General features: G+C 43.5%; 1 protein-coding gene across 2 annotated transcripts in view; it reads right to left on the bottom strand.

Moving 5' to 3' along the window:
• Window positions 1-21780, bottom strand: part of LOC126047444 (neural-cadherin-like) — a 56274-nt gene that overhangs the window by 22374 nt on the left and 12120 nt on the right. For both annotated transcript variants that reach the window (XM_049821097.1, XM_049821104.1), the window contains exons 2-16: window positions 20111-20305; window positions 19430-19655; window positions 17908-18112; window positions 17391-17502; window positions 13422-13671; window positions 12354-12496; window positions 11833-12005; window positions 11320-11488; window positions 9904-10074; window positions 6446-6618; window positions 6151-6318; window positions 4962-5211; window positions 2175-2302; window positions 810-996; window positions 507-650 (exon numbers count right to left, since the gene is read on the bottom strand). In XM_049821097.1, coding sequence (XP_049677054.1) covers window positions 507-650; window positions 810-996; window positions 2175-2302; window positions 4962-5211; window positions 6151-6318; window positions 6446-6618; window positions 9904-10074; window positions 11320-11488; window positions 11833-12005; window positions 12354-12496; window positions 13422-13671; window positions 17391-17502; window positions 17908-18112; window positions 19430-19655; window positions 20111-20305 — 2694 coding nt within the window. The remainder of the gene's footprint in view (window positions 1-506; window positions 651-809; window positions 997-2174; window positions 2303-4961; window positions 5212-6150; window positions 6319-6445; window positions 6619-9903; window positions 10075-11319; window positions 11489-11832; window positions 12006-12353; window positions 12497-13421; window positions 13672-17390; window positions 17503-17907; window positions 18113-19429; window positions 19656-20110; window positions 20306-21780) is intronic.

The following is a 21780-nucleotide window of genomic DNA, read 5'->3' as shown; positions in this document are numbered from 1 at the left end:
GCTTTATTCCTGCCTTCTCCCTGCCTTAATTTCTGGCCATGTCATCCCACATTTTCTACCGTTTGTCAGATTCTTCCACAAGCACATTCAAACCACTAACTCACCAAAAAGCACACAGGTTTGGTTTTCTTGCAATCGTAATAAGTAAAACTGACTCCCAGGGAGATCTGGAAAGCACCGGAGTCAGCGCAAAGCAAGAACATGCTCAGGAGTGAGTGAGTTCTTGTGTTACCTCTTGTGAAGTTACAGCAGGGTTGTGACTCCAGGTGATTTCATTCTGCCCCAAAGAGATTGCCAGCTAGCTTAACCTTTGCCTTGTGAACCTGAGCACCTAATAAAAGAAAATGCTCCCACCTGCCCAAAACTTCTCTCCTCACTTTTACAAATGCTTGAAATGCTTAATCGTCTCCTGAATGCAGAGATTTGTTTGCCCATGAGGAAGCAGCCCTACACACAACACCCAGTCATACTAAGAGGACTTAGAAAGACATGCAGGGTCCACTCACCCTCATCTTCATCATCTGCTGTTGCTGTCACAACAGGACTTCCAACATCCCTGTCCTCATCTATGCTGACCTCATACACTGCGCGAGGAAATGCTGGAGCGTTGTCATTCACATCACTGACAAAAATCCTTACGTAGGCTGTGTCTAAGAAGGAGACGCAAGAGGAACATGCAGACTAGAAACGGCAGAGGTGGGATACCTTGTCATATTCCAGACAGCTCACGTATGCCCCAAGTCTAGAAAACTCAAGGAACCCAATCTCTGATATCTTTTACCCAATATATTATTCCTTACTGGTTTTACCTGTGTTGGGCTGCCCACGAACACCAGGTCTAGCAGATTCTGAAGAGTCCTGAGACTGAACTTCAATCAAATAAGAGGCTCTTTTCTCTCTGTCAAAAGATGCATGGGTGGAAATAATTCCTGTCTCGGGCTCAATGGTGAAGAATTGGTAATCCTCACTAGCATCTTTCAATATTAAGTAGTGAACCTAAAAAGGAAATAGTTAAAAGAGGTTACATTTTCCACTTCTATTTGTATGTCCAAGTGCTGTGACCTCCCCCTTCCCCAGCAGCCTCCTGGATCCATCTGCAAAACAGCAACACTCTGAGAAAAGACAGCTCATCTGGACAGAATATTTCTAGGTCTTTTGCCCATTTTGATATAATAAACCAGAATTCTCAAACAGAAGAACATCCGTACCAGTGATAACAAGGCCCATCAAGCCCAGTATCTAATGTCCAACAGTGGCCAGCAGGAGCAGTTAAAAAAGATCATGAATAACAGAAGGACAGAGAATGTATGGAATAACATCTTCCCTGGTGCCTCCCCAGCTTCTAGCAACCCACTGTGCTTCTGATCTCAAAAAAAATGGGGCTGAGAGTTTGGGTCACATTCAGCAGGACTGAACAAACGAAAACCTCCACTGATGAAAGCTATCCACATTTTTCCCTTTAACAAAGGTTTGGCTTCCTCCTCTGAAAAAAACATTTCCACCCCCAAGTCATGCCCAGAGCACTGCCAGGCAGTTCTACCACACAGGTCGCTCTTCAGAAGTTGCAAAATGACAGTTACGGAACAGTAGATCTCTGCTAGCTAGAGTTTCCTCCCAAAAGAGCTAGTAGGATTTTTGGAAAAGGCTCAGGAAAATGCACAGAAAATGAGCAGTTTCCTTCATAACACTACTTTTTCCTAGGGTTGGGTCATTATGACAATGATGGTCAAATGTTGGTTTGACCAACCATTTCACCAATGGTGGTGAAATGAAATGTTATTTAATTGACCATATTTAAACAGCCATGTTTAACTAACAGTAATCACTGATGGTCAATTAAATAATGAGCTGAAGAGACAAGAGTTTGGAAACATGTTCTGCAGATATCTCCACTTGTCTTGTCAGGGAGCAACCCCCCTGAGAATCACGCCGCAGTGCCTTGTCACAGTTGCTGGATCAGGATGAGCTGCTATGATGCTGGATCTCAAGATCGTGAACAGCTTCTTCTCTGCCTGCATCCCATATTATGCACATCAGGCATATGCTAGACAAATGCTTGACAAGTGCTGTATGAAGTGTTTGTGGCTCATTACCCTGTCATCTGCTGTCTGCGCGCTCTCGCTAATTACAACACTTGCCTATTGGGAGGAAAAGAATTGGATGTAAAGTCAAACCTCTCCATGTAGGCCAGAATCCAAGTCCGTAGCTAACACCTGAACCACAGATGTGCCAACATCAGCTCCTTCCGGCACAGACACCTCGTAGTTAGAAGACACGAAGAATGGAACATTATCATTGACATCTGCAAAAGGAGTTGATGGGGACCATGGTAAGAAAGTGTTTGAAGACTTTTTTTTACTGTCATAATTTTGCTTGGAGAAAGAACTCACATTGTTCACAGTAAGAAGCAACCCTGCTTCGGGTCTTCCCATTTTCATGGCAGCTGTCAGGCATTTTATAGACATTGAGCAGCTTCTGGGAGACAGTGGCCTAATTTCAGCTAAGATACCAGCTAATGATTTGACCAGCAATTTTACTTATAGGAAGTCCATGAATGTCAGGACCAGGAGGCCTGTCATCCACAGTCTGTGAAGAGCTGGTTATCTACAGCAGCAGTTAATTTCAGCATTTTATTAAGGGCTGATTAAGTTATGGTGGAATTAAACCTGCAGAGTCTATAGAGTTGACAAAGAGCACATGTAAAACAGTCTTTCCTGGCCTTTGCAGGGCAGTATAGCAAGAGTCACGTTAGGCTGTAGGACCTAATGATTATTTAGGACGCACTTGCACATTAGCCTCCCTCATCTAACTACTGGCCAATGTCCAAAGGAAGCACGCTGATCTTCCCACTCTTGTCACCCTGCTCTAAGCCATGGGATCCCCCTTCCCACGAGCTGGGTCACGTGGCCGCGTGTTGACAGCGCTCGTTTTGTTGCTCTGAGAGAGACTGCCTTTCCAGAGAGAAGAGGGCTCGCTGTGATCCGAAACGCTCTGCAGCTGTGCAATCGCCAGATCCAACGCAAGGGACGTGGTGAGAAGTGCAGGTGAAGGCAAGGAGGGGCTGCCCCAGGGGCAGCCGTCTGCAGTCAGGTCAGGTTAGGCACAAGGCAAAGCCACGTTAAGCTTACACCAGTGCTGGTCTGGCTTGTCCTCCTTGCCTGACCCTTGTAGAGACCTAAACTGGAAAAGGTATGCCCAGTGTTTTGAAGGGCCAGTTTCTGACACACTTTCTCCCTAAAACTGCTGTGTAAGACCAGGTGAGCACAAGGGACAGGCAAGCAGGACTATGGCAGCACTGACTCCAATCCGTTTAAACTGCTCTAGAATCACGTCCTCCTGCTCAGCCTGTGACATATCAGTCTGGTGTTCCTCCTTGTCTGCAAGATGACTAAACTTAGAAATGCTGCATAGTCCCCTACATCTTTTTGCACTTTTCACAGTTTAACAGCCACGTATTAGGAAAGTCATTTTCCTGTGTCGTGGCACAGTGCCAAAACAGATGAGCTGTAATGAAAGTTCCTTGGATCCATCTGTCTTTATGAAGAGCAGACAAAATTCTTAGTATCTCATTCTGCAAACCCTTAAGCACACATTTAGTTTTACTACTGCCACATGACTCCATTGATTCTGACACAACTATTTGCAGGACCAATGTCTTAAATTACTTTTTATTTTTTAAAGTTGTCAGTGTGGGGTCCTATAAATCCCAATTTTCTTTCTCTCTTATATGCACAATCATCTGTGAAAACTTCTTTTCTAACAGGTTTGGGGCGGTGTATTGTATAGAAGAGAATATGTCTTGTTAGAGATAAGTTTCAGAAAATTCACTGAGCAAGGAAGGAAAATAAGATGCTATAAAAGACTTCCTTTCCTGTGTGCTTGTGCATATATAAAGGACAATTCTGCATGTGAAAATTTCTGGTGGTTCTTTCTTTTAAAGGTGTTTAAAGACATACATGTGTGTGTAAACCTTTTTTTGTATAAAATACTAAGTTATTGAAAAAGGATTTTTGCTTGTGAGCAAAATGAAGTTTCTGCCAAATTCTGATACCAATAACTGCACTATAGGAAAAATCTTTGGGGTCATGGTCCATAATCTACAATGAGGCTCAGACCCTGACTTGAAGCACTCTTGATCTACAAACCTGAAGGGTTTTTGCATTGGTGGATTGTGGAAGACAGAACAATGCTGTGATAAAGTGAAGCAGGGAAGTTGGATTCCCATTCAAATTACCACTTAGGTCTCTCATGTCCATGGTGGTGAGGAAGACAAATGTTTTTGCTGGAGACTTCACTTACTCATGTTTTCATCTAAATGTCTACATATCAAAAGTAACTCCACTAGTGCTTCAAAAAGCAGGAATTAAAATCAGATTTATAGTTTTATGTGGATCTACAGGAGTAGAGCCTTACAAAAAGATTCTAATATAAGGAGGGTTGGATCAAATTTTTGAAAATTGCATCTATTGTAAGAACCGTTGCATTTTCATTTCTGGAGTTTTAATCTCGGTGTTCAATAGAAAATTCTGAATATAACAAAAACCCCTAAACAGATATCAAACACAAACCCAACCTATCTGGGCTGTTTCTCTTTCTATAGCACAGAATATTTCCAGTAATACTCATCTCCTTTCAATAGCTTGGGGACATTTACTAGATTTCTCCTCCTATCAAAAGAAAATCTTTCCAATTACGTTTATAAAAGCAGGCACTAGTGTTGCGTAAACATTCAGACAGCCCATTTTTGCACTATCACATTTCTACATTTGATAGTTGTACTTGGAAATTGTCTCAAATAGACCTTTTCAATGACTGCATGACTTCCTTTTACAGTATAGAAACGTACTAAGCACTCTTAGGTGATTTGTAATTTCATGGATGTTACCTGAATTCGTGGTGTTATACTAAAAATAACAAGAATATCGTTCTGAATGAGCTGTTCTAGCAGCAGCAAAGCTTACCTGTTACATTCACACAAACAGTAGTAAAGGAAGCTAAAGGAGTCATTGCTACGTTTTGTGCCCGGACTGTCAGGGTGAAAAACTTAGTTGTCTCAAAGTCAAGTGGTTCAGCGACTAGAAGAGAAGCAGATCCATCAGCTCTGTTTGGCTTCAGATAGAAACGAACTGGCATGTTAGTCTCTGGAACTTGACCCTCCTCCAGATTATACGTAACCCTGGGATCACCAAGAGGGGATGTGGCTTTGATGGTCTGAAGAAGAAAAGAGCCACCACATATGTTCATGAAGCATGAGGCTGCAAGTGTTATACGTTCAGTTTGATGGCAAGAACATACATGCATGTATGTTCTCCAACATACATGCCTGTATGACTTGGATAACAGACAAAAGAGAAACAGTTTACAGACCTGAGTTTCATTTTACAACATTTAGTTTTGATGCAGGTCTTTAATCAACAGTAAATTTACCTCCTGTAAATGTGCCAAGCAAGAACTGCATCACTGGCTAAAGGAAATCTCTCCTCCCTCCTCCTTCCAAAACAAAAGCTATTCAAAAGGAGATGATTTCTCCACTGAGTTGTACATTTTACCAGGTGAGATACAGACAAAACCTAAATTGTTTGCAAGTATTTGGATATTACATGCAGGAGGAGGAAAGCAGGGATCATCTGGCAATTTAGAGAAGAGACTATCCTTAAAGAATAAGTCTGTACGGGTTAAAAAGGAATTGGTTTGGGTTAGAAGAGTCCAAAACAAACTACAGCCGTTTCATGCCGTAGTGCTAAACTGAGAAAAAGCTGTAGGAAAGATGGAGGCAGGCAGCATGGTCCACTGAGGATGGAGGAGCGAGGAGGCGGCCCTTGGTGGGAACACTCAAGGGTTTCCCACGCAGGCAGAGCACGGGTCTTGCTTCTCATTCACAGCCGCTGCCCGCGGGAGCACACCCCGAGGGCTGCCGGTTTAAGAAGTCACTGGGAAAACTGCTGCCAGCTGAAACACTAGCCTATTCTGCAACAGGTACTCCTGACAAACACCGATGGGGTACACAGCTGTGAAGGCTGATCAGGAAACAGCACGACGCAGTAATGTTGCGGAGCAGGCATCCATGCGCTCTTAACTTGGAGACAGAGCACAACAGAGGAAGAAGTTGAAATGAGGAGAGGGAGGGAAGTAACAGCACTTTCAACATACCGCTATCTTGGTGTCACGAATGGTGTTTTCAGGGATGGTTACCCAGTATCTGCTCTGCTCCCACCGGGGCGGCTGGCTGAGTGCATTAGTGACAGTTACCGTCAGCTCCACGGTGCTGCTTCTGTTCCCTCCGTCTGTCGCTACAATATAGCGACTAATGCGCGTTGCCTATGAAACGAAGAAGACCGAGGATATTTGCAAACCATTTTGTACAAATCAAGAGACTGCCATTAACCCTCCGCAATGGATTTGAGGGGTTGGAGGTTGCTCAGTTCCAAGCAGAGAGTCGCATTACCTGGGGTAGCGGGCAGTTAACGTGTACCCAGCCCGTGCTGGGGTTGATCTGGAAGTATTCCAGCTGGTGCTCTACCATCGAGTATGTGACAGCAGCATTCACACCTTGGTCACTGTCATGAGCTGCAACACGGAGGAAACTCATCCCCACCGGAGTGTCTTCGCTGAGGAAGTCTTTGAAAAGACAAAGGCATGGTCAGCAGGTCTTGCTCTGATTTACCAGGCTGTGTATAACAGAAACACTCCTGTAAGAAAAAAAAAAATCTCTTCGTGTGAGATTGAATGTTTCTGTAATGAGGCAGGTTATAAAGTATTGCCACTAACAGAGTGTCTGCAGTCCTCTTTTAGCTTCCCCTTCCCCTGACACGCTGGGCTGTCAAGCCGAGTGCTGGTGAAGCAGGCTTGCCGACTACGCCGCTGCCAGCACTTGTGCCTCTCCACGGTGGTGCTGGCAAAGCCGGCAGCCGCCCGCCCGCGCACCCACCGCTTCAGATCACAGCCCAGGCTGCTGGGCTCAGCTGCTGGTAAAAGCAGGTTGGCATCAAAAGGTATTCTGTGTGAATTGAATTAATCCCGAACGTGAGTGGCAGCAGCACCGTTGCCAGCGGGAGGCAGTAGGGCATCACAAAGCATGAAGATTCAGGTCGTAGCGAGGGTGCCCCCAACACCCCAGTGTTTTGGAGAAGCTGCCCAGGGCAAGGGCAATGAGCATTTATACACGGCCCTTTCCTTAGGTCTCAATCCCTGCTCCCAGCAATCCACCTGAGATAGAGGCTGTGCCTTTGTGTCCGTAGCCTTACACAGACCAGTCCTTCTTTGAACCTGCTTTTATAAACATAACCTAAAAAACCTGGAGGCAAAGAGTCGCACAGCCCATTGCACAGAAAAGTAATTCATTTTGTCTTCCTAATGCCTGATTCCTGGCAAGGACACCAACAAAACGATGGGAAATTGTGAGCAGTCATTTCCTAGTCCCCTCCTCTCTGCGAGGCATAATTTTATATAAAGCTATTGCCTCCCTGCCGGCTGCCTCTTTTCCATACCCCAGTCTTTAGTCACTTTGGTCCTGCTCTTCCCTCCATCCTCAGCCATCCAGCCCCAATTCCCCCTCCAAGTAGCTATGGGTGCTTGCCCGATCAGGTTTTTGAGCCATTTCCATGCACTAAGGCTCCATCAGCTCAGCGTATTGAAACAGCCCTGGCAGTGGGAAGGCTGCCACAGTTAGGTTTAGACAATCCAGTCAGTCTAGTTAATCACTTCTTGTTCAGAAGCTATTTCATAATCTTTGATTTCTCTTGTATGTGTCTCCTTTAGCATTTTTGAGGTGGGACAATCAGGTTTGCACACTACTTAGAAAGCGGAGTGGCCAAGTTTTCTGTTTTGGTTTTCTTCCTTAACATCTATGCTCCATGGCAGCGGGGCAGTAGAACCTTAAACCACCACCACTGCTGGCTCCATGAACACAAATTTGAACTTTAATCAGCTGCCCTTGTCCCCCAGGACATTTAGTTGGCCTAGGATTCATATTCCTGGTATGTCAGTAAGAGCCAAAGCTGCTCTCAGAGGAGATTTACTGGCACTAAAATAGATTAATGGAAATGGAATTTATTGCTAAGAAACACTGTAAAATATCCTTTTTTGTGTGTTTAAATTTATGTCTTTATAGTCAAATCCTGTTAAATCACATTGTAAGAAAAAATACAAAATTACTTGGAAGGGCCATACTCTCTCATTTCATGTACTTCTGCTTGCTGCTAGCATAACTCTAACATGCCATCCCTACTGCATAGAGTTAATAATTTCTTTAATGTCTGTTTTGCAGGCAGATGATAAGATGTATGGCTTAAATCAGGGATTTGACCAACATCCTAGTGCAGAGGAATAAAGAACCAGCAGTTGCCAGGAAGAATAGACCATGACTAATGGCATTTGATCTTGTTAGAGAAGAAGCTATTTTTAATTCTGTGACGTGCAGACATTGATTACTTATGTATAGATGCTGGAAAAGTGCTATGCATAAAGTGACCTCATTATCTGCCATTTCCCCATCCCAAAGGACTGCCTTTGCTTCAGGACCTTTGCTGGTTGTCTGTGTTCATGAAAAAAGAAGAAAATCAACCCATTCCTCAGAAGTGCTGGAGTCACCATAATTACCAAATGCGACGTCTCAGCTTCACTAATTTTCAAAAAAAATAACCCAGGGCAGTTTCACCTGAAGGACTTGTTTGAAGATAGAATACAAAGGTTCATCTTTGCACAATCATTACCTTTACCTCAAGGACTTCTGTGCTCTGTCCAAAAATATTTCTCTCCAGTGAGATCACTCCCACCTGACTTCTCAGCACTGCTTTGGCCAGGTTTGCAGAAACCACTGGTAAGAATTTAGAAACGGCTATTTCCAATCTGCACATTTTAACCCATTTGGCACTGGGAGTTAGTCGCTGTAAGTTATTCTAAAAGGTGGAACACAATTTTCTTTCTGACCTTGTGCATAACTCTGAAGCGTGGATGTATATTTAGACTATTTCCTAGCAGGTCACTTCTCCTTGCTAAAATTCTGCCATGCAAGCATCCAACCTCTTTTTGAATCCTGCTAAAATGCTGGCCTCTGTGATGCTAAAGACGACTCACTTAAGAGCCATCTCCAGTTTAATAAGGCATTGGTCACTGCTCTGCCTTACATGACATTTCCATAGAACTGGGAAAACATCTCCAAAATGGAGTTGTTGCCACATGCATCGTCAACAATTTTTTGCCATTTTGAGGCAATTATGCAAGGAAAGGCCTGTTCTAGTCCAGCAGCTAGGGACTACACTTGTCACTTGTGGGTGACATCAAGTGTAGAGGGTCCAGGTGCAGGACTTTACTGGAGAAGCATCAAGTAAAATTAAATGCAAGACTGATGAAAAGCATGTCATGTGGGGATGAAAAAGGGAATGGCACCAGGACAAATAGGAAAAGCTAGCTCAGCAGCACAGTTACAGGAGGCATCAGGGCTCACAGCCAATGGCAGGCTAGAAGCCAAGGATTTGGGGCTGTTTGACAAGAGATAAATACCACTCCAGCCTATTTGAACACAGGTGCTGTGTCCAAGAGACACAGATGACAATTGCTCTTCTAGTCAGGGCCATTGACTTCTCAGCTAGGATGTCACTTTGTGTTTCGGGACATTGAATAAAAATTCAGTGCACAGAAAAACTAGGGAGGGAAAAGCCACAAAGGGATAGATCTGCCTGATCAGTAGGAGTGAAGACTCTCAATGTTTTTAAGAGTATTGCAATGAATAAAGAGGACAGTGATCAATTCTGCATATATCCACTGATGACGGATTAAGTGGTAACTGGCTTAGTTGGCAGCACCTAAAGTTGGCTGGTCACCTAAAAAACTGACCACTGTTAAAAGGAACTCTTAAACAGGTTCATGCTGCAGTACTGGGACAGGTAGTTAAGAAACACTCACACTGATAGCGACTGTTCTCAAACTTGGGATCATTGTCATTGATGTCAGCAATAAGGACGGTGATCTGACACACGCCGATCAGCGGTTCCTGTGCCTGGTCGGTAGCGGTAACAGACAGTGTATACTCTCTCTGCTTCTCCCGGTCAAAACTCTGCGTGGTTGTGATGACTCCTGGGAACACAGACACCTCCTGTTCTGCATGCACAGCCTCGGGGCTGAATTTGCAGAAAGGGACCAGCACGTCTCCCACACAAGAGGAAGCTCTGACCACATGCAGCACAACCGTCAAGCTTAATCGACACCAACTCTGCAACATGTGTCTTGGACAGGACCAACGCCAGTTCTCTTGTCTCTCCTCTCCTCACATGCCACATACTGCCAAGGGTCAACAGCTTTCTCTCCAGCTGCCCTGATAAGGAGCTTCAGTCTGAGTAGCTTGTTATCGCGCTCCTCATGGAACACAATAGGACTTTCTCCTCCTCATCAAGAGGCATCTCTTAGGTTAACTCCAGAGACAGTCCAAATAACTGAATATTTTGAAGACAGCTCATTACTCCCAGGAAGAGTCACACCACAGAAGGCATGAGTGATATGATCAAAGTAATCTCTACTGTGGGAGCTGGAGGCTGCTTCATTGAACAGATTAAAATAGGGTGGAATCACATAGCTCAGTTAATAAATTGAACAATTTTCTCCCCATATACAGCTTTTCCTCTCCACTGACCAGGTCTCTTCCTGCCTCAGATATTTTTTTCTGTTTGGGAGACTTCAAACTGGCCTTCTGGAGGCCACTTTCAGACCTGTGTCAGTACTATGCTAGGGAACAGGATTCTACTGCTCTGTTGTCGGTCCTTCCAGTCTCCTGTGCAGTCCTGGACACGCAAATATCCTATCTTTTTTTTGACTATAGCAACAACAACTACTTTTATAACTCCTTCACCTGAAATGCATCAAGACTGTCTGTCACTGCCCTGTTCTGGTACGAGGGTTTTGCCTCTACATGCACTGCACTGGACCTCCTATTTCTGCATGAGATGAGAAATAAACTGTGGCCACGCTGAAGGGAAGAACAAACTCAAGCTGTTGGCGTCACACTTTCTGCTCTGCATTTTTATAGCTACACTTGATCCAATAGGAAGATAACTGATACAGAATAGCTTTTTATCTTCCTATTTAACTGGGGTTTGTTCCCCTACTTAATTTGTCATTTAAATCACTATCATCTTAATTTAATCTATGTGCATGGCTATCCATATACTCAGAACTTTTTTCAGTGTTTATTCCACAAGCTGTTCTAGCTAATCCTGCAGTTACACCATTAAAGCATGAGCCCACTTGGACACACTCATACAGTGGCATTCTCATTACAATACAATGCCATTTTCATTTTATCTCAGTAACCTGAAAGCTACTGACCTGTGTCTGGGTCAATGCTGAAGCCCAGGGAAGCTCCATCTCGGTGCATGAGCCCATACTTCACCTCTCCATTAACGCCGAGGTCTGCATCGTAGGCTTCCACCTGTAGCACATACGTGCCTGGAGGCTGATTCTCCAGAACCCAGGTGCTGTCACTGTAGTAAGCGCACTAAAAATACACCCAAACATCCAATGCTACATATTACACAGAGCCACATGAATTTGCTGCACAGTGTCAATATTTTTTCAAGCACGTCTGAGAAGAACTCAGAAGAAAATCACTTCTATTACTTATACTCACAAAGAAATCAAGCTCTAGGGGAGAGAAAGGAAAAAAGGAGAATAACGACTTTACACTTTAAGTATGAAGAAAGCTGGCTGTGTGTTCACTTACAGATTCATTCTGCTCTGCACACACAATCCCTTCAGCCCGCCGGCAACCACCACTAGCCAAGGAGAGTCTATAACCCCAATAATGGATGGGAAAAGAATATCTGCAGAAAGACATCTTACCTCTCTAAAGACAGGTTTGTTGTTATTAATGTCATTAACTCCTACAATAACCTCAGCAAAACTGCTGAGAGGGGTGGGTCCCCCCGAGGCATTGTCATCTATCGCAGTGATGTTCAGTGTATATTGTGGCCCTTTCAGATTGGGTGGTGGGTTTCTGCGGAGTTTAATGATACCTAAATTTGGAAGCATAAAGTGTCATTTTATTTTACCGTGTAAACAAACAAAATCACGTGAGCTTCACATTTCTCTGCCGCTGTATTTTTGGTTCAGCTTGTATTTTGGTTGCAAAGCATAGGATTCAGTCATCTTAAACCACACAGTCCTTGGACCAGAACCTCAAATTTTGGTTGATATTTGGAGGACAAGCATCATATCCAAGAGCTAATTCTCATTGATATGAAGCATCCCCATTTGCAGATTATATAAACATGGTGCTTTCTTATGATTTTTGACACACAGGTAAAGCAGAGTCAGTACAGATTAGACAGTAAATAACAGTGTTCTAAAACCTCTTTCCTTACCTTTTTGACTATCCAGTTCGAAGTTGCCCTCCTCATTACCTCCCGTAATCAGATATAGCAGCCCGTCTCCGTCAGGGTCCTCTGCCCGAACAGTAGCCACTAAGGTGCTGGGACCAGCATCTTCCGAAAGGAAAGTTCTGTAACTGATGGACATAAGGGAGCAATGGCAGCACATTCAGTATCAGAATAACCATTTCCATGTTAACCATCAGTGAAGAATTATAAATTCACTATGAATGTAATTTTTTTTTTAGCTTTGGGCATACAATCATGCAATCTTTAATTAGTTTAAGACGAGACTTGGAACATCTTTGTTTGGCATAGGGTTTGTATTTTAGGATTGTAATCCTGCATTTTTGGTATACATAATTTCCAAGGATCTTTCGGAGGATATCAATATGTACCATACTACATTGCACTGCAAACCAGGATCACTTAGCTCCTAAAGATGAGAAACAGGACTAGTATCTGTCATACGGTGTTTCTTATGTCCTCATCTACTAATGGAAAGCATCAGATACTGCAGAGATGATGTAAAACCAGTATATAATTTTGTAAATTAATGTATTTATGTTTTGTATTTAAAACATATCCATACTTTAAACTTATGCAAAAAAATAGAAATTGTATTCATTTGGGAAATGAAAGAAGGCATTTTAAACAAACAGGCCTCATGAAGTTAGCTTATAATGCAATCTGCTGCTGATAAAAATCACATTTTAATGTTTGCTAACTACCATCTTTATCTGTCATATATTTATTCATGGACAATCACTTTGAGATCCAGAAGGCAACACAGTCAAAATCATTCCCTGTGGAGTTAGATCTTTTATTAATTCTGTTCTCCCTCTATAAAGTCAATATGCTGGTATCACAACTGGTATATTTTTTTGATACAATCTAGAAATAAAGGGCAAACTTCTAAAGCCTTTCTTCATACAAATTACCCCTCGATTTCACTGGTGCTTACAGTTGCACAACAAAAGTGACCATTTAGTCAAATGTTATTAAGGTTACGCATATGAACAGCATCTGTAAAAACCAAAGCAGGCGTCCAAGCTGGCTTACACAGACTGGGAGAAGACAGGAGCCTCGTCATTCACGTTGGTCATTCGAATACGCACAGACGCTGTCCCTGTCCGAGGGGGATGTCCTTTATCGACAGCTATCACCACAAACTCATACATATGGTTTGCTCGCTCAAAGTTCAGCCTCTGGTTAGAATTGATGACCCCGTGATGTGTGATGGAAAAATCAGTGCTCTGGATGAAGTAAGTGATCTCAGAGTTGGAGCCAGAGTCGCAGTCTGTTGCAAGCACTATTAGAGAACACATTTAACAGAACAGTCATGCTGCAGAAGAGGTTTGGTTACGCTATTTCCTACCAAGTCAACTTCAGATACTTTTATTTTTTTTGAGAACAGAGGTCACTTAAATCTGTTTTGTCCATAAAAGCCTTATATTTGTGGTAAGAGTCTGGGAACTCAGCAGGAGGCTGGGAATAAAAAAGCGAAACAACTCTTCCCCCTCCTCCAACCCAGCCTGAGCGATTGCAGCAAGGCGGGCTTGCAAGAGAGCCGTGATCCCAATACTACACAACATGCTTTGTACAAATAGCAGTCAACACTGGTAATTACCGCACAATCAATATACATGTTGGTAGAACATTATCAGTCATAAACTGTGTCCTCACTCTCCCTGGGGATGCCGTTCAAATTTAATTAGCTCCCAGCTATGTTATAGCTAAAGTACTTTTTAATTACCTGGTGCTTCAAGGTACAAAGAGTGATTAAACATTCCTCCCCAGCAAGTGTTTATTCAGTACGTTGGGTGTCCCATCTGCTCAGAAGCAGCAAATCAGCAGAATAAAGAGCTAGAGCTCACAAAGTAGTGTCAGAAGTGATTTTTAAGAGCAGGAGCTCACCTCTTTAATTACCCTGTCATTTTTCTAGCCAAACAATGAGGTTTCAACTCATACCCACGCTGGTATTAAACAATTGCCTTATTCTACCAGGCGGATACAGATGCACCCATCGCGACAGCACACAGCCTTTTGGGAACAGAACAGTGATTGCAGTGCATGGACACCCTGGCAGACAGCTACAGTGTCATCCAAAAATGAGATGAAGAAACAACAACACATCACTACCAGAATATTAATTCAAAATAGGAAAGAGGAAAAGAAAGATTTCAAAAAGCGCACTGAAGTGCTGTGCTACTTAATTGCAAAAAACCTCAACTACCTCTGCCTGTGGAAAGTTACTCATCTTGGTTTAAAAGGACATTTAGGGTGGTTGCAACACTTTGATTAACATCTCTCAAAATCCTGCTGTGAATAAATGTTTGGGTGTGTTACAGACTATAAGAGCAAGGGCCTTAGAGTTAGACATTCTCTTGCTGTACTGAAAGACAAAATATATTAAAAACTCAAGAAAGATTGAAATGAAAGTGACTTAAAACTCTGAAATTTAGTGGTTAAGTATTGTTTTTAGGAACACATGCAGAAAGTGAAAAGCATACTTGATTTGAAAAGTTCTGATTTAATCTACAGAGTCACTACTGACACATCGTAACCATTCACAGAAATACATTTTATGTGCTTAAGGATCATACTTTCCCCCGCCCCCAGATGTCTTCTGGCAAATTGGGAATGTGGCGCTTACTTGTACATGACAAGAACATGTCTTACTTCCCAGTAGCAACTGGGAATTCCATTCCCCTTCCATTTTGTTCCATCCTGCAAACAGATCTTTATTGCAAAGCTATTTCGAGGACCATACAGCAGCCACAAACAGGTCTGTGCTGGCTCTGCCCGTGCTCTGAGCTAGCTTAGTGCAAGCTAACTCCAGCTCAAAGCCTAGGATGTTAGCACAAAGTTGCCAGCTACAACTCTAAGCCTTGCTCTGCTGGCACAGTGGTGCAGCTGAAGGAGCACACTAATCCCTGCTGAGAGCGTACCTCCATGCTTTTAGATCATAGCTTGTTTGCATCCAGACCTGTTAAAGCACACACAGTGAGCAGAAATCTGCCCGTAACAACTAAGTAGACAGACTGACTCAGCTAGCGTAGCATCAGCACCACAAACATGATACAAGGCAGACTTCTGAGTGTGTTGAAATAAAAATGGTTGACAACTAAAATCTACATTTACATCATCCACAGTTTTAACAAATGGCATATATCATGGTACCCTTTTCATTCATTGATAGCAACCCAATCCGCCACAGAATGGCAAAGGCTGTCTTGAATTTGCATTTCTTTTTGTTTGTGGGACAACCTGAGGTTGCGACATCCCACCTCTCAAGGAACAACAGCCAGGGTAAGAGCTGCTTTTCCTGAGATGATACTTGCTTTGGCGGTCAGAGTTAGTGGCACAGTACTCATCCAGCACAGGGTACAGGCTACAGCACGTACCACTTCCTTGCAGCCACTACCAACACTGATCTGCCCTTGAACCCCAAGTGAGCATTCACCCACCCATTTTTACTGACTGTCACTATACTTCCACCTCGCATTTTCTTATTTAAGAAGCCTCTTCCTCTTGAAATGTACCCTGTGTGGAAAGACAACCAAACAGAACGCAATTGCAAACCGTACTGCACAGCTTTGATGTTCTGCTTGCTTTGGCCATGAGGCATACTTTTCTGCCCCACAACTGGGTGAATTTTGATCAGCTTTACAAGTCTCCTGGAGAGAAAAATATTCTTTTTTGTAACAAAAATCACATACCTAGGACTTTTTAGGAGTTGATCATTCCAATCAACTTATTTCTTCCCGAGAGCCCTTAAATAAAAAAAAAAAAAGAGCCACAGCAAACTGAACTCTCTTGATAAGTGTTTAGAAAAAGCAGGCCCTGCAGGCTTGTTACCAGCACGTCACTACGCAAGGGAAGCTAAGCTTCTTAACACCACTGCAACCTGCACACGTTCAGCTTCAAATTCAGGAAATTTACATCATTGTCATCAAAAGACACATCTTAGACATGTAAACTTTTGCTAAGTCTTGCCTTGGCACTTACCCATTTCTCACACAGTTCATAATCCCCCTGAGTTCTCAGCCAGTGTTCCCATTACCTACCCCAATACCTGCCACTCCTTCCAGTTTGAATACTGACAGCAAGCCTGTAAGCGTTCTCTGAGTTTTAGGCAGAACACACCTGTGGCACGTATCACATCACGACAGACTATGTCAGATCTCAAGACATCTTTGAAGGCATTTAACTGACATCAGTAAAACAGGTTGGAGAATGGACTTTTTTCCCTTGTCTGTTGGGCTCTGAAGACTGAGACAAGAGGTAAAACATCATCCAAGTTCAGTCCTTACTTATGCAACCACAATATTTTGAGAGTGATCTTGAAGTTTTGGTCGGAACCTCGGGCTTAAAATTATTTCCAACAGCTCTGATCTTTCCACAGGATTCTAGCCTCTAAAAATGTCATCTGTGCACTCAGGTTTATGTGCAAGTGATACGTGGCCATCTTAAACACAACAAACTTGGAATGATGGCTGGTAAGCCACAACCAGAAGTATAAAAGTTCACAGGTTTTCCGAAGTTTTCTCCTTTAACACTTTGTAGTCAATTATACAGCATTAATACCTATTTGATAAAACTAGCTGCCCATTTAAAAACCTGCTTTTTTTCTTAACACATTAAGAAAAGAAAGACGAGTTGTAGCTGCTTCCAGGACACAAAAAGATCACCAAGCTGACTTAAAAGACAGCCATAAGAGTTAAAGGAAACAAGCTACGGCAATCCAGTAAATCACTACCTGTCGGCTGCCTTAACTGCTCTTGGGTCACCACAAGAACCCTCCTTGGGCACACCACAGTGATCCTTGCCTGAAGACACTCACAACTCAACTTCCATGGTACCTAAAAGCCATCTACAGACCTCCAGGAAAGCTACCATCCACATCGTACAAAGGCAGTGCCTGCTGTGGAAGAGCCAGCACTTCCTCACGGTGAGAACATGAACATGTAACACAAACTAGCAGGTCCGTGGCAAGACTGAAATAAAAGATACCGGGATAGTCCTCACCTTGCAGTAGAGACGTGCCGACAGGAATGGTTTCAGGAATGTTGTCTCTGCTGTAAATGGAGTGCTGGAATTCTGGAGAACAGTCATTTTCATCGGTGATATGGACCATGACCTGAGACAAAAGGACATGCTGAGAGAGGATTTTAGTTTCTACACTTTGGAAAATGGGTACCTCATTCTGGACGCTGCCTGGACAGTCATTGCTTTTGCTACTGTCCTGTCCTTACACCTCTGATGCTAAACTTTTTCTCACACTACTCCTGTAACACAGAGAAGTATTATCTCCTCCACTTCCACGCAGATGGGAGGCAAAGCCAAAGAGGAATAACAAGAGGTATTTCGCAGAGCCTAAACCTGAACCCAGCTCAGAGCCCAGCCTTCTGCCTGGACCATAAGGGCTCCTCCCTCCCAAGCATCTTCACAAGTTCTCTAGGCTATCCACGTGCATAACTGGTCCCGCTAATGAGGTAACAAGGATTGCAGGGACAGTGGGTAGGAAGTGAAGTGATCCACATACCTCAGTCACACTGCTAAGAGTGCTCTCAACTTCCATGGCTTTCAGTAAGAGGTGATAGAGGTGGTGCTCACTCTCGTAGTCCACGGTGTGGGTCAGGCTGAGCTCTCCACTCTCTTGCCTCACCTGGAAGAGCCCGCTGGGGTTCGTCAGCAGAGTGTACGAAAGAGGCTGGCTCTGGAAAGAAACAGCCTCAACAACTGCTACTCTGTAAAGAATGAGAGAATAACCCTTTGCTTCAAAACAACAACAAAAAGCTGTCTCCTGAGCACCTAGAAGAGGAAGATGAGGATGAGGAAAGGTGAATCGCTCACTCTCTGTCAATGCTGGACTCAGCTTTGTATTCAGACTGGAAATCCCCATGCTACAGGGAGCCCACCTACCCTCTCTTCTCTCACCAAACTGATCCCCTGACATAGCTGGCATAACAACCCATTTCAACCCCCACTAGCATGAAAACATCTTTTTCTTCCCTATCATACCCTTCCAAATACTTGACAGCAGTTACTGGCTTAGCCTCAGTTACAGAGATAACTGAGCTACTACACTTTTGACTTTCTTTGAAGCTGTATACTCAGAAAAGGAACAGGTTCAGAGATGGATGGGAAACCCATGAAGCACAGAGCCCTTCCAGATCCTGCTGTCTGCCTTGGCAGGGCATGAAATCAATGTTTGCCTCCCTACCATGACTTACGTTTTGAAGCTCCATCTCTCACACTAGTCTCTGGCCAGCGTGACAATACTCTTTAAGCCCATCTCAGTGAAAGCTCCAGGGAAGGAGAAAAATTTCCCTCCTCCTCCTCCTCATTCAGTCTCTTTTAAGAAGTAAGTGGCATATCTCCAGCAATTTTTCCTACTTCATCAGCTTATTTTGAGGCTTCCTACTCCTTAAAGGCCCTATGGCACTGTTCCACCTGCTACTTGGTGCCTTAAAAGCCCATGCTGCTCTCAAGCAGCTGAACATTGACAGTAAAACCAGAGCCAGCTCAGCAACATCTGCCCACTGTGGCTTGGCTTAGCTACTCTTCTTGCAATGGCAGAGCCCCTTGGAGACTTAGCTATTTGCACTTCACATGGGTGTTGTTATCTCAAGAGTCTGGCAATGGCTTGCCTTTCTAAAAATTTAAATACAAGTCAAACGGGATACAAACAACTCCAAATCTGGTTAACTAAAAGGCAGTATTTTTCAAGCACTCTTTTATATCTGAAGTGCTCAGGAGATGCATAGCCCGGAGTTTGGCTGTTTTAATTCACAATGCAATCAGTAAGGCCCCAAAAGCATTAAAATAATAATTTCAGCAGAATTCCAGCATCCCAGACTACACCATGTGCCACACTGGAGACTCTCAAACACCAGAAAAGCCATAAGTTCTTTTAGAAAGCACAACGCTATTTTTAAAGTGTAACAGGCAAACACATATTCATAGCCCTGACAAGCAACAACACCAAAATTTCACTTTATTGTGCTCTGTGAAGTTTCTCTCACACTGCAGGCAGGGAGCTCGCCTAACAAAGTACAACTTACTTTTCTCCTGCTGGAGTATTTTCAGGGACAAACACACTGTAGGACATGTTAGTGAACTGCGGAGGTCGGGAGCCCGCCAGGATGGAAATGGAGGCATAAGGGCTTTTGTTGCCGTACTCATCGGTGGCTTCCACAGTAACCACGTACTCCTTGTTCCACGTCAAAGGCAAGCCAGTCGTCATGATAATGCCAGTATCCTTATCAACTCGGAATCGCTCTTCACCACCTATCAATATATGCACAAATCTGCTCTGAAAAATGCCCCACAGCAAGAACATTTGCATCTTCACTATTTTAAGGTAAGCTATCCTCAAACCATCTACCCATGTCCTTGCATGCACTTCTTTTTTCCTCTCCAGTTGTGCACCTTATCTTTCACTCACACTGTGCTCTGTTGAAAACGTGCAGCGTAAAAGAGACGAGAACGGGTAAGAAATGGAGCCTTAAGCTAACAGTAAGGCTGCAATCAAATTCAAAATAGAAGTAAAGCAAAGAAAGTGGCAGCAAGAAAGATTCCCATCCACATAACTGTTTTACTTAAAGCACCTCCAGCTTCTATTTGCTGTGCCTGCTGTATCTTTTAGGATTGCCCAATGGAAAAATCTATCAACAGAATAGGAAATTGTTAAGAAAATTCTGTACCTTAACAGAATTTAACCATTTTTTTCAGAATAGACCTACCTGCAACAAGTGTGTAAGTTATCCCAGCACTGGTGTTTTCATTGTTACTGTAATATGCAACAAGCTGGTAGATGAGAGTGCCTTTTCTGGCATCTGGATCAACACGTGCCAGGTAGGGGTATGGGTACATGCCCCAGGACAGAAGCTCCTCTTCTGGGGCAAGGAGTGTCACATGGCAGAGGTACCAGTCATTATCTGCAAAAGATGCACGGATTTCTAGACAGCTTGTTCACAAACTTTAGTTGGGAATGTTTAAGACCTTATCCATTAGTATTTGTAAACAAACTGAATTGCCCATCACATTCATCCTATCACATACACAAAAAATTCAACAGATACGGACTTTGTATCTTGATGTGCATTAAGTGCAATTAACAACTAATTAAAAATACTTTCAATAATAGCTTTTAATGAGTTAGATATGCATACTAAATTCTATGTCAGTTACACCACTTGCCATGACACAGTTTTAAGTGTGTACTTATCCAGACTCGGGTGAAACTTGGCCTTTTTATTTGCAACAAATTCAGCATAAATGTTGCCAGTTTTACCAAATCAGGTTTAGGGCTTATTAAAATATTTCTCTTAAAAATCAGTGGAAGTAGTAAGCAATCAAAACTCCCTAAAATTCTTCCAGCTCTAATGCAAATTTGTTTAATTTTCTCAAACCACTGGACATTCAAGGAAAGGCAGACGTGCCTTCCCCCTTCTGTCCCCAGCATCCCATCTGGTTGCATCCGAGTGAAACGCCAGCTTTGTAATAAAACGCCTGCCCCAGGGCAAAGCCTTGGGCTTTGCTTCTGCAGGGAGCAGCAAGCAAAGGGGCAGGTCAGCCAGCAGCTGTATCCAGCGCCAGGGAGAAAGCAAGCCCTACGTATTGGCAGGGGAAGCACAGCACAAACTGCTCTCTACTGGGCATGGAGGATCTGGGGTCGGCAGCAAGCACCTCTAATCTGAAACCCTGGAGAAAAACGACACATACGTTGACTGCGCCTGTACTGCCTTTGCAGCTTAGAAGTGACCTCCGATACCTAAAACAACGGGTGCAGACGATTGCATCTGCCAACCTTGGACTGTCAGACTTGGGAGCAGCCTGGAAGGACCCACATCACTGAGCATCTGACCTAGATCCCCTCTGACCTCCAACCAGCAGCACAGTCTGATGGCTTTCAGGTAGCAGGGTTGATCACCAGTGGGACAGCTCTAGGAATCACCCCAGATCTGCTCCTGGGGTGGCTATGCCACCGCTAGTGCCAGCCCAAAAGAAGAGGTGAACCCCTGCTGTGCAGAAGGGCTGTCCACAGAGAAGAAAGAGAAGGAACCTTCTACCGCAAAGAACCTATAGTGATTTAATCACAATATTTGTACCTCTTGGGAGACCAAAATTCAAACCTTTTGAACTCACAGCAATTTGCTAACAGATGCTGGAGGTACATAGGAGCTTCTCAAAGAAATTTTCCAGAGGTGGCCTTGAGATTTGACTTCAAATCAAAATGAATACATTATTGAATAGATAAAATAAGTTCAAATAAAAAAAAAAGAAACTAAATGGCCGGGGGGAGGGGGGGGGAGAAGTAGAAAAGTACATATGAGAAAAGCACATTTTCTGCCTGATAAAATATGATCACATACTTGAACAAACTGCACTGAGGTTGCAGGTCTGTTAAGGA

Source organism: Accipiter gentilis, chromosome 2 (assembly GCF_929443795.1).
Source record: "Accipiter gentilis chromosome 2, bAccGen1.1, whole genome shotgun sequence".
Lineage (NCBI taxonomy): Eukaryota > Metazoa > Chordata > Aves > Accipitriformes > Accipitridae > Astur > Astur gentilis.
Note: the sequence above shows the minus strand (reverse complement) of the source record. Positions and strands in the feature narration are given on the sequence as shown.